At 43.6% G+C, this 16,207-nt stretch overlaps 1 protein-coding gene across 8 annotated transcripts in view; it reads right to left on the reverse strand.

Annotated features, from left to right (window-relative positions):
• The window catches only part of CAV1 (caveolin 1, caveolae protein, 22kDa), a 36,220-nt gene that overhangs the window by 11,663 nt on the left and 8,350 nt on the right, over positions 1-16,207 (reverse strand). For 4 of the 8 annotated variants that reach the window (XM_014548936.1, XM_014548935.1, XM_014548937.1 and 1 more), the window contains 2 exons: positions 6,674-6,779; positions 6,162-6,482 (listed from right to left, as the gene is read on the reverse strand). The exons of 2 other annotated variants lie outside the window; for them this stretch is intronic. In XM_014548936.1, coding sequence (XP_014404422.1) covers positions 6,198-6,482; positions 6,674-6,779 — 391 coding nt within the window. In that variant the 3' untranslated portion in view covers positions 6,162-6,197. Of the gene's footprint in view, positions 1-6,161; positions 6,483-6,673; positions 6,780-10,088; positions 10,347-16,207 lie in introns of those variants that run through there. 2 more of the 8 variants (XM_014548939.1, XM_014548940.1) reach the window with 2 other exon arrangements.

Here is a 16,207-nt window from a genome sequence, read left to right on the forward strand (position 1 = left end):
CTCCTGCCATTACACCACCCTTCTTTTTTTTTCAAAAAATTTCTAAAAAAATATGTTTTATTGATTTTTTTACAAAGAGGAAGGGAGAGGAATAGAGAGTTAGAAACATCAATGAGAGTGAGAGAGAAACATCGATCAGCTGCCTCCTGCACATTGCACATTCCCTACTGGGAATGTGCTTGCAACCAAGTACATGCCCTTGACCGGAATCGAACCTGGGACCCTTCAGTCTGCAGGCCGACGCTCTATCCACTGAGCCAAACCTGTTAGGGCCACACCACCTTTCTTAACGCCACACCTCATTCTGTTTCTGCAACCCTGCTCATACAAACCTCACGTAGGGGTTTCTGAATCCACGTGCTCTCCCTTGCTTGCACCCAAGCTTCCCATCCAAACCAATAGAAAATGCTTTCCCTGTCTCAGCAAATAACCGTTTCTACCAGGAAAGGGTGTGTGATCCAAGCAAGAGGATGCAGCTTGCTTTCTTCTACCGTCAAACCTCCCTGTTCATCATTATTCTCCCTCCCAGCAAAGGCGCTCCTCTCTGGCCAGGACTCCTGGTTCGCTTCACTGACCACGGTCCCCATTGCCTTTTCATCTCTCCCTAGTTTTCCCAGGTTTATCATAATATTGTACCCTTTCCTTATTCCATTCCTTCAGGGCCAGTCGTTCTGGAACATTCATATATTCAAGAATTTTCTGGGGAATGTTTGTTAAAATGAAGATTCCTGGGGTCCTGTATTGTGTTCTAAGGGAAGAGACCAGTTATCTGTACCTTCTCCCCCTCCCTCCCCTTTTGATTCAGCTGGTCTGGGGAGGACACTTTGAGAAACAAAAGGTTGCCTCAGGCTTCATTCTCTGCTAGATGTGAAGATCTGATGGACATGATACTAGGTTAGTTACTGTGTTGCTTCCTACTTTTTTAAAAAAGATGTTTTTATTGATTTCAGAGAGAGGAAGGGAGAAAGGGAGAGAGATAGAAGCATCAGTGGTGAGAGAGAATCATTGATTAGCTGCCTTTTGCATGCCCCTCACTGGGATCGAGCCTGCAACCCAGGCATGTGCCCTGACTGGGAATCAAACCATGACTTCCTGTTTAATGGGTTGACGCTCAACCACTGAGCCACACCAGCCAGGGGCTCACTTGCTACTTTTGAAAAGCAATATGTTGACCTGCTTGATAGCAGGCAGGCTGGGTTTGAATCCCAGCTCTGCGGTATTATCTTACATATGCTACTAAACCTCTCTTTCCTCAGTTTCTCACCTGTAAAATGCAGGTATAAGAGTACCTACTTCATAGGGTTGTTCTGGGTCTTACATAACTTATACAAAATGTTGAGGGCAGTGCCTGGGACAGTGGGTAGTGCTACATCAGAAGCTTTTGGCCTAGGTGCCTGGACCAGAAGTGGCAGCATGTCAGAGATTTCAGGAACAGCACTGGGAGGACAGAGGAGATGTTTTGAAAAGGAGAACCACTTGGCATTCCTGAAATGGTTTCGTGGAGGTGGCTGTTTACTTTTCATCCTGCCTTTAAGTGAGCAAGAAGGATGAGCTCATCTCTCGCATGTGGGTCAGCCTTCCGGAGTGTATTACAAACAAGAGGCACAAGGCGACCAAATGTGCCCTGGGGCAGAGGACGCCCGGCTGACCGTGCACCTGGACATGTCAGAAAGTGGCACCCGCACCAACTAGATGGGGCTCTATTTGCTTTGGATTAATTCCTTTTTGCTTTATTTTTCCTTTCCTTTTGTTTGAAGGTAACTACTAGGTTTCTCCATCATTTGTTCTTGGAAAGGAGTATGAATTCCCCTACGGAAGCGGTTCTCAACCTGTGGGTCGCGACCCCTTTGGGGGTCTAATGACCCTTTCACAGGGGTCGCCTAAGACCATCGGAAAACACATATATAATTACATATTGTTTTTGTGACTAATCACTATGCTTTAATTATGTTCAATTTGTAACAATGAAATTGGGGGTCACCACAACATGAGGAACTGTATTAAAGGGTTGCGGCATTAGGAAGGTTGAGAACCACTGCCCTAGGGTTTGTATTATACCTCAAAAATTTGTTAAAATTGATATACACTCCCAGTTTACATCTAGTCATGCACTGAATGGGGTCCCCTTCTAAAAGATACGCTGCAGGCCTCATCCTAGTCCTCAGCGCTCCAGAATGTGACGGGGCCTTGCAGGTGTAATTAGGATGGGGTCACACGGGTGTAGGGTGGGCGCCCCATCCAGTGTGGCTGGCATCCTGAGAGGAAGATGGCAGTGTGAAGACACAGGGAGAAGGCCATGTAATTGGAGTCATACTGCTGCAAGCCGAGGGACATCAAAAATTGCCAGCAAACCACCAGGAGCAGGGAAGAGACGAGGAGAGGATTCCCCGACAGGTTTCAGAGGGAGCATGGCATTAATTTTTGACTTTTAGCCTCTAGAACAGGGAGCCTGTACATTTCTGTTGTTTTAAGCGACCCAGTATGTGTTCCTTTTGAAGGTAATCCTGGGTAATGAATACGTGTGCATCCCTTTGAAACAGCTAAAATCCATCCTCCATGGCACAATGGTATGAGGGTTTCTGCTCCTTGAGTAGGCTGCCCACCTTTTCTATGGGGATCCTAGGCGGGAACCTAAAGCCACATTTGGGGTACTTCAGATCAGCTGGCCATGGGCCTTCTTCAAGAGCCCGGAACCATCTCTCCTGTCCACACAGTCTCACATTTTTATTATCACAAAAAGTGGATGGTGCCCTGGCTGGCGTGGCTCAGTTGGTTGGGTGTCATCCTATGCACAGAGAGGTTGCTGGTTCAATTCCCAGTCAGGGAACATGCCTGGGTTGTGGGCTGAATCCCCAGGAGGGGGCGTGGAGGAGGCAGCTGATCGATGTTATGCTCTCACATCGATGTTTCTCTCTCCTCCCTTCCTCTCTCTCTAAAAATAAAAAAAACAAAAAACTATTCTTAAAAAAAAATAGAAGCAGATGGCTCAGTACAAAGCAGGCTGCATACCTTTTGATCCCCTTTTTAATCTTCAGTCTTCTGGTATCAATTTGGTGGCACTTGTTGACGTTGAGTGTCACCAAACAATTGACATGGAACTGTGGACAGTGCAAAAATAGGCCACACAAAAGCGAGTGATAGCAGCATTGAACTTGAACAGAGAGGAGGGATACTTCGGGGAGCACTTATGTTGCTATCCCTAAGGAGAAATAACTACAGCCCTTCAAAGTTTTGAGAATTATCTTTCCAAATGGAAAAGTCCTGTATTTTCTTCATCCATTTAAAGTGTTTTTTAATATATTCACAGTTGTGTAACCATTACCACAACCTAATTTTAGAACATTTCAACACCCCCAAAAGAAACTCTATACACATTATCAGTCACTCCCAGTCAGCCCCCCTCTCCCTGAAGCCCTAGGCAGCCGCATTGTTTAATGCATGGAAATCTTATTTTATCCAAACAGACAATTATAAGGATTCATCTGGAGGCCTCACAAGCTCACAAAATTCTGTGTTTACACTTGGGAGTTTGTTATTCTTTAAACTTCTGGGTGTGTCATGGGACAGATATGAATGATTACCGCACTAAAGATAATAAAAGCTCTTTCCAGTCTATCAAAAGACACAAGAAATGACATGTCTCCCCCATCTTCAGGCTACCAATTGGTCCGCACAGACATCTGTTTGATCCGGAGCTCTTTAACACTTTTCATTTCTTTTCAGTTTCTACAGTTCACTTCCTGAGGGCAGAGGTGGTTTCCTACCATTCAGTTAAGTCAAAGCAGGGTTACTAGGAGCTTTTGTCTTACGTCACTACTGGAATATTGTTCCCTTCGGTGCTTTGAGTGTGTTTATTAAACAGATAGAAAGTGAGTGATATAAATCTCTGCAGGTTTGAACACTGCTTTGCAAGTGAGGAAAAGGATCTACATCAAGGTTCTTGTACGGTCTAAGCAAAGAGTCACAGCCCACAACCTCTGCTGCAAGGTTCTTCCTCTGAGCTCCACTGGCCTTTTGTCATCAGGGTGAGGGCGGGGGTGCTGTCCTGTGCGCTGTAGCATTCCTGTCCTCTACTCACCAGAAGCCAGTAGAAACACCTAAAGTTTCTCCAGATTTTGCCAAATGTTCCCTAAGAGGGAGTGGGAGGTAATTATCCCAGATTAGAAAACTGCTCTAGAAAATGAGAATATGATGCAATGAGACAGGACCTGAAGTGTAGAAATATTTACAGCCTAGAATGCTTGCTTGTTTATTGCAGAAATTTTTTGTTTTTAGTACGTGGCCTTGTAAATTCATTCATTCATTCAGTATTTATGAAGCACCTATTTTTAGAGGATGAAATAGTGAAATGAAAAAACAGAGCCAGGACAAGGTTGATGGACTGGCTACCTGTCACCGGGAAGGGGACAGTGCCAGTCACATGGAGACAGCCCCTGGCTGCTGAGGCTCACCCAGGAATTGGGACCAGAGGGGCGATGGCCTTCCCTGCTGCACTCCCTGACTTTTAAGGTCATAGAGGAAGTCACTTTCTTGCACCTGCCCACGTCACTGACCTCTTAAATTTAGACTGGAATCTTGAATAATGTCTCCCGGGACAATGGCCCCAAGAACTTTCTTGCTTCAGGCCCTTCCCACTTGCTGTTGGTTTTACAAGGATCACTCCTTCCATCATGTTTCACTTGTCTGAGTTGTTTGTAATGTCTTAACCTAAATGTTTTTTCAAAGACTTCTTTCTGGTCCCCACCCCTTTTCTCACCTGGACTTTTTTTTTTTTCATCCAGCCTATCACACACATATTAATGTGACGTGTGTGTGTGTGTGTGTGTGTGTGTGTGTGTGTGTGTGTCCTGCTATTAGACTGTAAGCTCCTTGGAATGTAGTAAGTACTAAGTTAGTATTTGTTGACCAAATGAATGAATTAGTGAATGTTACCTTTTGCTAAGTTATATTTCCCTGTTCTATTACCAAGAGCAGAAGCCTGATAAAATCTCCTTTAGAAAAGAAAGCTCTGAATGTTAATATCTAGCTGAAGGGTTAGTAATTGCATGCATTGATTGCATTCACTTATTTTAACTCAGTCACAGTAATTTTGGTAAAAGAGTGGACAAAAGATGACTGATAAAATGGACGACAGATCAATTCAGTTTTTGCTTATCATGAAATTTGGATTCAAACCTGCAGATTTTGACATAGCTTTGCTTAGAGAGCTGATGAGTTCCTTAAGAATGTTTAGGTGGTCTGGAATTCAAACAACTTTATGTTTACAGAATCATACAGCTGGGGTGCCAAGTGATGGGATTAAAATCATACAGGATCCTCAACGCTAAACTCTATATAAGTCAGAGAAAAACAAACTCTTTACAGCAGGGTAATAGGAAAATCTGCTCAAAGTAATAGTGTTTCTGCCCTGTAGTGCTTAGTCATTTGATCCTATTGCTCACAGATGGCCTGTTAAAAGAACTTCAGCCCGGCTGGTGTGGGTCAATTGGTTGGAGCATCGTCCCATAAAGGGTTGCAGGTTTGATTCCAGGTCAGGGCACATACCTAGGTTTCGGGTTCGACCCGGGCACGTATGGGAGGCAACCAATTGGTGTTTCCCTCTTACATCAATGTTTCTCTCTCTTTCTTTCTCTCTCTCTCTCTTTCTCTGTCAATCTCTTTCCCCTCTTTCTCTCTAAAAATCAATAAACACATCCTCTTACAAAAAAAATTACTGACAGCTTGTAACCAACTTCGATACTGATTTTCTGACCCATCTTGGAACACAAGCAGCCAATTTGGAGTTAAGGACAATAAAAGGGAAGACCACAGAGTTCCGAGCCCAGATGAGAAGAGGACAAGAACCCCAGCTCTTGACCTTCTTCAGTACCAAATGCTTATCTGCGGTATATTTGCAGTCAGCATGCATTGGTAGCTCAGTATTTCAAAGACGATTTAATTAAGCCCAACAGCCTGAAGATGAAGTTTGAGAATGGCAAGTGGGAAAGTCTAAGAAGAAGGTCTTTTACAGCCTTCCATTCTTTTATGAATACTAGTCAATCAGAACCAAAGATTTTAGAAATGAAAGTGACCTAGAGATCTTTAGGTTCAGCTTCGTCATGGCTCTAGATGAGGAACCTGCTGTCTGGAGGGCTCAGTGACTCTTCCAAGGCCCAAGTCACCTTCGGTATCAGGGTCTCGGGAACTTCCTATGAGGCTTAGTTCACCCATCTGCTCTGATGAGGGACTGGCATCAGTAAAGCACTCCTCAGTGACTTGAGGTCTCTTCTCTGTGCCAGGCACTGGAGACACGAAGGACACTTGCTTGTGCCGAGGTCCAGGGAAACTTCGTGTAGCCACTGGCAGCACAGGAGCGTTGACACACCATTAGGAAAAACAACCAGCGCACCCTGAGCTCCCTGCTTAGTATGCCTGAACCATGGACTGAGGTAGGAAAGGGGCATAGAGATGACATGCTGACACTCTAGCCATCCGATCTTCCTCTTTGGGAATAGAAAGGATGAGAAAAGGGAAAAACAACAGGACTAGATTATATAAGGGACACGAGGTTTACCTCACATACAACAGAGTTCCAGAAAGTATTTTTTGTTGTTGTTATGGGAATTTGAATGACAAATATAATATTCCAATAAAAATGCATAGTCCCCGAAATGAGAATTAATAATTTCCTCACTGTGGCCGTTATGGTCCTGAAAGTTTTGTCATGGCACATGGTTTTCTTTATTCTGAGAGTCCAAAACAGACTCCATTCTGGCTGTACATTAGCCTCATCTGGGAAGCTTTCAAAACAGAAAAAAAGAAAAAGAATACATAGGCATGGGCCCCACCATAGGTCAATACAATCAGAATTTCTAGGGAGAGAGCAGCTACAACACTATATATAAACATTGCCCCGATGATCTGCAGCCAGAGCAAGAACCACTGGTCTAAAGTCACAAAACAGCCACCTCGGCAGAAAGCGCACTCTCTCATGAGTTTAAGTCACAATAGGGGTTTATGCAAGCTGCAAATGTGTGCATGCGCAGCGTGTAGGAGTGGATGGGCACGCTGGCCATAAAGACAATGTTTCATACTGACCTTTCGGTACATACAATGCAGTGTTCTGCTTTCAGATGTTTACCACTTGCATTCTCAACCACAGCTGCGTTGCCACATAAATCCTTCTTTGCCCCAAACACACCAGGTATCTTGAGGGAATAGAGGAAAGTGTTCATACCTATGCCTATGTTTAATTATGAGGCCGTGTGTCAATGTTGTTATATACCAAATTGTAATTGTAGAGGTAAGATTTGAGAAGTTACACAGACAAGGAAGGGATTTTAATACACAACTATTACAAAATAAACTCCTGTGACCCAGTCCTTACCTGGAATCTCTTTTCCCATGTCAATTAACACTTTAAACAAGGGTACGCCCCTTCCTCCCTTTTCCTTGTCTGAATGGTGATTGTGTCTGAGCAGTATTTTTCTTGTAAGTCTCATAATAACCTGGCAATAACCATAAGCAGTTGTCATTCCATGCTCCCTTCCAACTCTTCTAACAAATCATTCAGACAAAACAGTCCTGCCCCAGCCCCAGCTGGGGGTTTCTCTCCATCCCTTATCTCCTTCCTTTTGCTCTTTCCAGCATCTCTACATCCCTCATAAGATCGAATCAGGAACCCATTTTTAATGTCGAACCAATAGCAAATACTAGTAAAGTAGAGAATCTTGTATATTACACTTCTTTTGATTACATTGTCCTTTTGATTCCATTCATTAAGACTTCCTTTAAAATATCATTAACTTATTTAAATGTTTAATGATCAGGAACAATCAATAGACTTAGCTCGGGTTCCCTATTGCCCAAGGAGTATGAAGTACGATGAATTCATTTAAGGATTAATTTAAAATAGTGATTTTCACCTTGGAGATCTTGGTGTCTTGGAAGCTGTGGAATTATTACAAGGGCTTTCCATATCCATTTTGCTCATGAAGCATCTTGGTTTTCCACATCACAAGCTCCTACAGAAATGACAACCCTCTTCTCAAATTTTTTTATTTTTCACTAGAGGCCCGGTGCATGAAATTCGTGCATTTGGGGGGGAGGTCCCTCAGCCTGGCCTGTGCCCTCTCACAGTCCAGGAGCCCTTGGGGAATGTCTGACTGATGGCTTAGGCCCACTCCCTCCGGGCCTAAGCTGTCAGTCGGACATCCTTAGTGCTGCTGCTGCCACTGTGCTCACTAGCTGTGAGCCCAGTTTCTGGCTGACCAGCGCTCCCCCTGTGGGATTGGGCCGAAAACAGCTCTCCCACATACCCCGAGGAGTCCTGGATTGCAACAGGGCGCAGGCCAGGCCAAAGGACCCCACTGGTGCATGATCAAGTCTGGGAGAGACGTGGGAGGTTGGCCAGCCGGGGAGGGACTGCAGGAGGGCTCCAGGGCATGTCTGGCCCCTCTCGCTCAGTCCCAATGGGCCGGACCCCAGCAGCAAGCTAACTTACTGATAAGAGCATCTGCCCCCTGGTAGTCAGTGCATGTCATAGTGACTGGTCGACCAGCAGTTGACTGGGCCTCTGGTGGTCAGTGCATATGATAGCAAGCAGTTGAGCCACCTTAGCATATCATTAGCATATTACACTTTGATTGGTTGAACAGCCAACCGGTCGACTGGACACTTAGCATATTAGGCTTTTATTATATAGGATATATTTACCTATTTGTTTCCTATTTAATATCTGTTTTATTTCTGCTCATAAAACATTATTTTACTTTGAACTAGTCTTTATCTTATTTTTATGGGATATTTGCATTTTATCAAAATCACTTTGATGTTTTTTATCACAGATACTAACAAGGTCATTGTAATTGGTGTCATTTGTAGGTTGAGAGTCCTCTTAACTTGTTCATTCTAGTCATTAATAAAATAGTAAATGTGCAAAAATTGTGGTCTCAGCTATATATCAGATATGAGTCACACCTGAAATTCACATTGCGTGTCATCACCCTCTTTTGATGGCTACTTCCGAGTCCTACCTATTCTTAACTGAATCCTAATCCTGATTTCCTACACTTAGCTTGTTGATACGTAAACTATTTGGGGTCAAATGGATAAGTCTTACTTTTATATATATTACAATATACCCATCTCCTCTCATAGGAGATGAGAGAAAGACATCTGCAAAAGGAGCTAATGGTCCCTTCACTTGGCACAAACATCAATAGTGAAATGAATAATGTCTGACCCCTTTTAGAGGCACTTAAGCATTTTCACTTTTTTTTTCTGTAGAAGAGATCGGAAATCTATGAGAGACCACCTCTGAGGTACAAAGAAACTTCTATGTCAGCGGTTCTCAACCTGTGGGTCGCGACCCCTTTGGGGGTTGAATGACCCTTTCACAGGGGTTGCCTAAGACCATCGAAAAACACATATATATTTACATATTGTTTTTGTGATTAATCACTATGCTTTAATTATGTTCAATGTGTAACAATGAAATTGGGGGTCACCACAACATGAGGAACTGTATTAAAGGGTCGTGGCATTAGAAAGGTTGAGAACCACAGTTCTGTGTTGTTGGAGTAGTGGATTAATGGTCGCCACCTTCCAGCTAGTAAAATCTCAGAGATCTGTGTACTTAATATCTATAAGTAGTAAAGCCAAAAAGAAGAAAGAAGAGGCTCAGGGTATCAAGGCTGTTGTCTCCTTCAGGCTTGGAGGATTTTAGGTTTTTCTTCAGGGATGTCTCCTGACCTAGACATTCCTTTGATGTTTGCCATTGTCTGGGGGGAACATGTCAGGGGTTCAACAGGGAGTCTGCTTATATCTCTCTTGGCAAGGGAATTCTCATGTGGCCTGAGAACCAACTCTTAGCCTTAATACCTCTGGACCTAGGGGGCAATGCCAAGCAGCCTGATGGCATCTCTAGGAATCCTGGGAATTTGCCTGCCTGGCCTTGAGATACTTAGGAAATTATCCTTGTCCTCTAGGCCCTGGGCTGCCACTGGACACATGTATTCATATTCTCCTAAAAATGGAGACTAAAAATCTTAATAAACATATACACATATTAGAACACATTTTCTCTTTACGTTGCTAAATAGAGAGAATGCTTTTGGATTTCTTTATTAATTAATTGGATATACGTTTTCTTATAAGATTTTAAATGTGGCTTTTATAGAGAAAAGGGGTAAAAGGAAGACACTCAGTAATGAATCCCACTGTCTTTTTGCTTAGAGGAGACCTTCAGCTACTTAAAGAAGAGTTTCAGATTCCTTCCAGCAGATTCAGTTGGGTATCCATTTTCTAACGGCAGACTCAGTGTAGGGTCATGGGGTGGGCATTGGGAAGCTTTGAGGAACTTAGATCTGAAGTAGGAAGAGAAAAAGAGGGAGAAGCATGGGCAAGAGAAGCAGAACACTTAGAAGGCTTTGATACACACTAAGATAGAAATAAAAACATATGTGGTGGAAGCCAAGAGAAGAGATGAGCAGTTCTGACGAGGCTGTCAGGGAAGAATGACAGAGGCCCAGCAATCTGAGCTGAGCCTTGGGCGTGGCTATGGTTCTACCAGGCAGGCTCCTGTGCAGCAGGACTCGGGCCATACTCCATGCCTGGTCCAGACTGCATGCTCCCTAAATATAGGGTGCCCCCCAAAATGTACACACACATTTTGAATTATTATAAAGGCAATGTTTCTTAAAGTACATTTCATTTTCAAAATTGAGCTATCAGCTGTTAAAGTGTATATACATTTTTGGGGACACCTGTATTTGTTGAATGGCCTTTCTGGGAAGCCCATGATCTGGGAATGATTCTCATTCCTACCTTTATAACTAGAGTAGGTAGAAGCACTTACCCAAAATAGTTTAGCGAACAATTTATCTCCCTACTACAAACCCTGGTGCTCAGGAACAAGCAAGGAAGAGAGATTGGTTGACCTAACCAAAATAACTGGTGATGAAATCCAGTGAATGCAATTCCATTTCCTTGACATATTTTGGTATGCCATTTCCAGCTTTTATTATTACTGCTAATAAAATAGAAAAGGCAGCCCTAGCTGGCTTGGCTTAATGGATAGAGCATTGGCCTGTGGACTGAAGGGTCCTGGGTTCAGTTCCGATCAAAGGCACATGCCTGGGCTGCCGGTTTGATCCCCAGTAGGGGGCGTGCAGGAGGCAGCCGATCAATGATTCTCTCTCATCATTGATGTTTCTCTCTTCTCTCTCCCTTCCTCTCTGAAATCAATAAAATAATAATAATAAAAAGGCAAAAGTGAGCCATGATTGACAGGACATTTTAACTGTTCTGAGAGATTCACTTAACAGTGTAAAATGCACTATTAAGTCTCTCCCTGACGTCTGGCATTTGTTTTTGAGAACAAATATGTAACAACTAGGGAGGAAGTCTAAGAGAAACTACTTTCAGAATTAAACACACATTTCTCCCCCTAGCATAAAACTAAGGTTTTTCTCAATTGTTCCCTGTTTTCACAACAAATTGCTATAATGGCACAGATCCTGTAGAAACCCAGCAGGCAAACTGAGAAGCTGTTCTTGCCCAGTGCCCGTCAGGACCTGCTTCATTCTCTGGCGCCTACCCACATTCACGCAGGATCAGCTGCGCCCCAGGTGCTGGCCGCCCTAGGCAACAGGAGTGCTTTAAAAGACTCAGGCAATCCAGCCTCTGCCAGGTGGCTCAGTTGGTTGGAGCAACGTCCCTTACACCAGAAAAGGTTGTGGTTCGATTCCCGTAAGGGCACATACCTAGGTTGCAGGTTCCATCCCATTCCGAGCATGTATGGGAAGCAAGCAATTGAAGTTTCTCTCTTACATTGATGGATGTCTCTCTCTCTCTCTCTCTCTAAATCGATAAAAAAAATTATCCTCAGTGAGGACTGAAAATAAAGTAAAATAAAAGACTCAGGCAATTCAACACAAGGATAGTAGCTTGTCTGGTTCTGAGAGTGTGTTCCACTTCTAATCACTGAGAACACACTCCACTCTGTACCTCACTTCCGGTTTTGGGAATCGACCTTTCCTGCCTTGTTGGGAATTCATCCCAATTCTGCATTTCTTGAGGTTTGGGGTTTTAGCTTCGTCTTTACATTGGTCCTTTACTCCTTCCCCAGCCCACCTGCCAGGATCCAGAGTCTGGCCTTGGAAGTGAGGCCTGTCACTCCCCAGACAGATGGCTTCTGGAATTCCCCTGGCTAAATGCTGCCCACCCACTGCAAGAAAACCGTCATTTTTCTCCATCACTGCCTGCTTGGATCACGGCCAGTTTTAAAGAGCGGCACCATAGCACCGAGCTTCAGGCCCTGGGCCTGGAGGGCGCATCGTCTGGATTCCAACTCTGACTCAGAGTTTGACTCTGCCACCTCCTACCTGTGTAACCCTGAGCAAATGGCCAAGCCTGAGCTTCCTTACCTGCAAAATGAAGAGGATTGTGGGTAATAACAGTAGCAGCCTCCTCAAAGGACCAGTGGAGGAGTCAGTAACCTGTGCCGCGGAGCTGGCCTTCGCGAGAGCTGGCGGAAGCAGCCCTCTCCTGTCTCACTTCCACCTGCACATTTAGCATCGCGTGGTTTGCCCACCGCACTGGAGTTAGGCCTTTTAATTAGCATCGGCTATCGCTCACCAGGTCCCTCCTGGTCTAAAAAGAACTGAGTTGCTGTGGCCTGCACGGGGACAAATACCTTGGTGGCGCACCAAGGGCCTGTTGATCTGGCTCCTGCTAGCGTCCCTTTGCTCTGGCCACACGGACTTGCCACTGGTTCCCAGAACATGCCAAGTGTCCTCAGGTCTCTGGGCCTTTTTCTCCTGCTGTTCCCTCTTTTGGACCAAACCAGGGACCCGTTTACTGCCTCTAGTGCCTGGTGAACATGTGTTTTGGCTTTGGAGACTGCTGAAAATCCTCTGCTTTCTGCCCAATTCTGGCCTGCCCCTTAGTTACACGACCTCACTTGGATGTGTTTACATGTGTGTTTCCCAGATAAACTCTAAACCCCTTGGGGGAAGGAGCAGTGAGTTAATACTCAGTCAGTGCCTGTGCCTGCGCCTGATCATATCCTCACAAGGCAGCACTGTGCAAAGCAAGGGGTGTGGGGATCCTGAGGCTTGCATGTGAAATGTCCCGTCTCGCACAGAGCCGGTGGCAGGACAGGGAGAAGGGGCCTTGTGGATTTTTCTTTATCTTTGCTTCCTTTCCTCCCAATTTCCTCCTTGTTTCATGACTTGGGTCCAGAAGTCAGCGTATTTTCCAGATCATCATTGTAAATGAGAAAATGTAATTGTGTTTGACACCCCCAACATACGTGAGATGGCCCAGTGCAATCTCTAGACGCAATTTACCTTTTTACATAGAATCTATCGATGTCCATTTGTATCGTAATGTTGTTGCTGGGCTCGGGAAAGGTTTATACACTGAATGCACCTTTTTAAAATGTGACTGTTAAATTCCTACTCTGAGATTAAGCACATAGATACACCATCAAAATGCCTGCCTCTTAATGACCTAAACAGCTCACAGTGGCGAAGGGGCAGCTCAGCTGTGTTTTTAGGAATATGCACTTCCTCTGCTTTGACATAATGACCAATAAGAGACATCTTCGCAAGTTTCGATAAAGAAAACAAGATGTGTTTCATATCTGAGCCATCAACATGTTCCCGTGAGAGGCAGGAAGTATGTATTTTGTGCAGGTGTCAATCTGTTCTACCAGTTAATTCCCCGGGTATTTGCACAGTACATGGGTCATGCAGATTTCCTTTAAGACAAAATTAAAAAACATTTCCTCTACCCTAAACAATGGTTCATATGAAAGCATGCCATTTTTTGTTTGTTTCCTGAACTCATTGAAAAAGAGTTTAAACTATTTTAAACATTTTAATCTTTGATTGAGTAGTTGATAAAATATATGATGAAAGGATGTCAGTTTTATTAAACTTGGGTTGCCAGGAAAGAAGCTAAAGGGTGAGGTTAGATTGGCGGTGTAGGGCTCCTCCTCTGCATTTTAGTGCAGCGTGGAGGTTGTGATGAAGGACAGGAGAGAGGTAACACTGGAGAGTGGAGAGGAAAGAAAACATGTCTGGAGTGTGGAAATTTTGTTCATTCAGCTAAAAAATAGTGTATGTAGGAACTTCCAGTGCATTCCAGGTATAGGAGTCAGTGGCAGGTCATTGCCAACCCATTTGTGACCATATCGTTTTTCTTCCAAACTTGGGCACTTCTAGGCATGAATGGGGACACTACTAATAGTTACTCGGGGCTGGCCAGTAGTAACTGGTTTATGCGGGACAACCTAGGACATATGAACACCCCCCTCCTATGTCACCATGCGGCTCTGGGCTTGCAGTTGGCTGTAAGCCCAAGTGGCCTCAAGGGATGGAGGACCATTGAGCATGCTTGGTTTGGGAACCCTCTATGGCAGTGGTTCTCAACCTTCCTAATGCCACGACCCTTTAAAACAGTTCCTCATGTTGTGGTGACCCCCAATTTCATTGTTATAAATTGAACATAATTAAAGCATAGTGATTAATCACAAAAATAGTAACTATATAAGTGTTTTCTGATGGTCTTAGGCAACCCCTGTGAAAGGGTCGTTCGACCCCCAAAGGGGTCGCGACCCACAGGTTGAAAACCGCTGTTCTATGGTGTTTCAAAACTCTCCAGTTTAAATGGGCCTGACTCCCCAAGTATTTTCCTGGTAGGAAGAACATCTGGAGCTACTATACAGGGTGACTCATCTATTATCTTTGGGTGAAACCATCTAAGGTGTATATCTTTAAGCCAAACTTGGGTACAATTACTTCTAAACCTGACCTCACAAATGTAATCACTGGTGAGCTTTGAAAAACAAAGACTCTTAGGCCCCATCTCTAGAAATGCTAATTTAGTAGATCTGTAATGGGTCCAGGCATCAGTATTTTTAAAAATTCTTTTGGTGAGTCAGCTGCTCAGCCAAATTTGGATTTGTAAAGATGCTACAAGGTTTTAAAAAGGCTGAAATGTCAAATTTTCAATAAGAAGATTAGAAATTGAGCACCAGTGTGGGAAGAGAGAGTTTTAGAGAACTGAAATATGGTCCATAATTTAATTGCACTCTTTATGGGGCCCAAACAGGGGCAGCTTGTATAAAAAATATGCCTCTTATTTTGCCCACGCCTTGTTTACTGGCTCAGGAACAACTGGAGGCATTAGAGGTGAGGTATTTTTTGAACTAAACCCTGAAGGTTATAAGGTTTTAACAGGCAGCAGAATTTGGTAAAGGAATTTCAGCAAAAGTTTTCAAAGGAAACTGCATGAAGGGAGGCAAGCAGATAGCCATCAACTCTGGGTGGTGCTCCTATCTATCTTATTCCTTATTGTAGCCCCTGACACATACTAGTAGATGTATAATAATCACTTATTGAAAGGTGAATAGTTTTTTTTAGGGGGACACTATTATATTATATGAGAATGACTCTCATTCTTTTTTTTTTTATAGTTGGAGAAATGAAAGCATACAAACATAAAATAGCTTGCCCATAATATTTTTAGGACTGGTGTTTACTATAGCCAAATGAGTTTACTCCCTGTTTATAAACCAGATTCTCTGGGATGACTGGAGAAGAGAAATCGATTGCCCTAACATCCTTCATCCGTCCTTCCATGGTGTGCAGTACACACTATTGAGACTCTAAGCTTTCTAGCTGAAAGAGGCCACAAAAGCATTAGGCCCTTATATTGAAACCAACTGATCTGATTACTATATGCATGCATTTTCCTGACTGTTAGAGCAGTGGTTCTCAACCTTCTGGCCCTTTAAATACAGTTCCTCATGTTGTGACCCAACCATAAAATTATTTTCGTTGCTACTTCATAACTGTAATGTTGCTACTGTTATGAATTGTAATGTAAATATCTGATATGCAGGATGGTCTTAGGCGACCCCTGTGAAAGGGTCGTTCGACCGCCAAAGGGGCCGCGACCCACAGGTTGAGAACCGCTGTGTTAGAGAAAAAGAATTTTGTGCCTGCATATTATCACACTCAAGTTTTAGAAAAAAAAAAGTTGCAAAAATATATTTTCTTATTCTGGCACAATACTCTTTCCACTCTGTCAGGGTGCCTTTGAGTACCTATGTGTTAGGGATATTTCTAGGGGCCAAGGTCTTATTTTTTAGAAACTTCTTTAAAAAGAAATAAAGCATGCAAATTTATTCTTTAGGAGCTCTATGTACACTAATGAA

Source organism: Myotis brandtii, unplaced genomic scaffold, assembly GCF_000412655.1.
Source record: "Myotis brandtii unplaced genomic scaffold, ASM41265v1 scaffold529, whole genome shotgun sequence".
Lineage (NCBI taxonomy): Eukaryota > Metazoa > Chordata > Mammalia > Chiroptera > Vespertilionidae > Myotis > Myotis brandtii.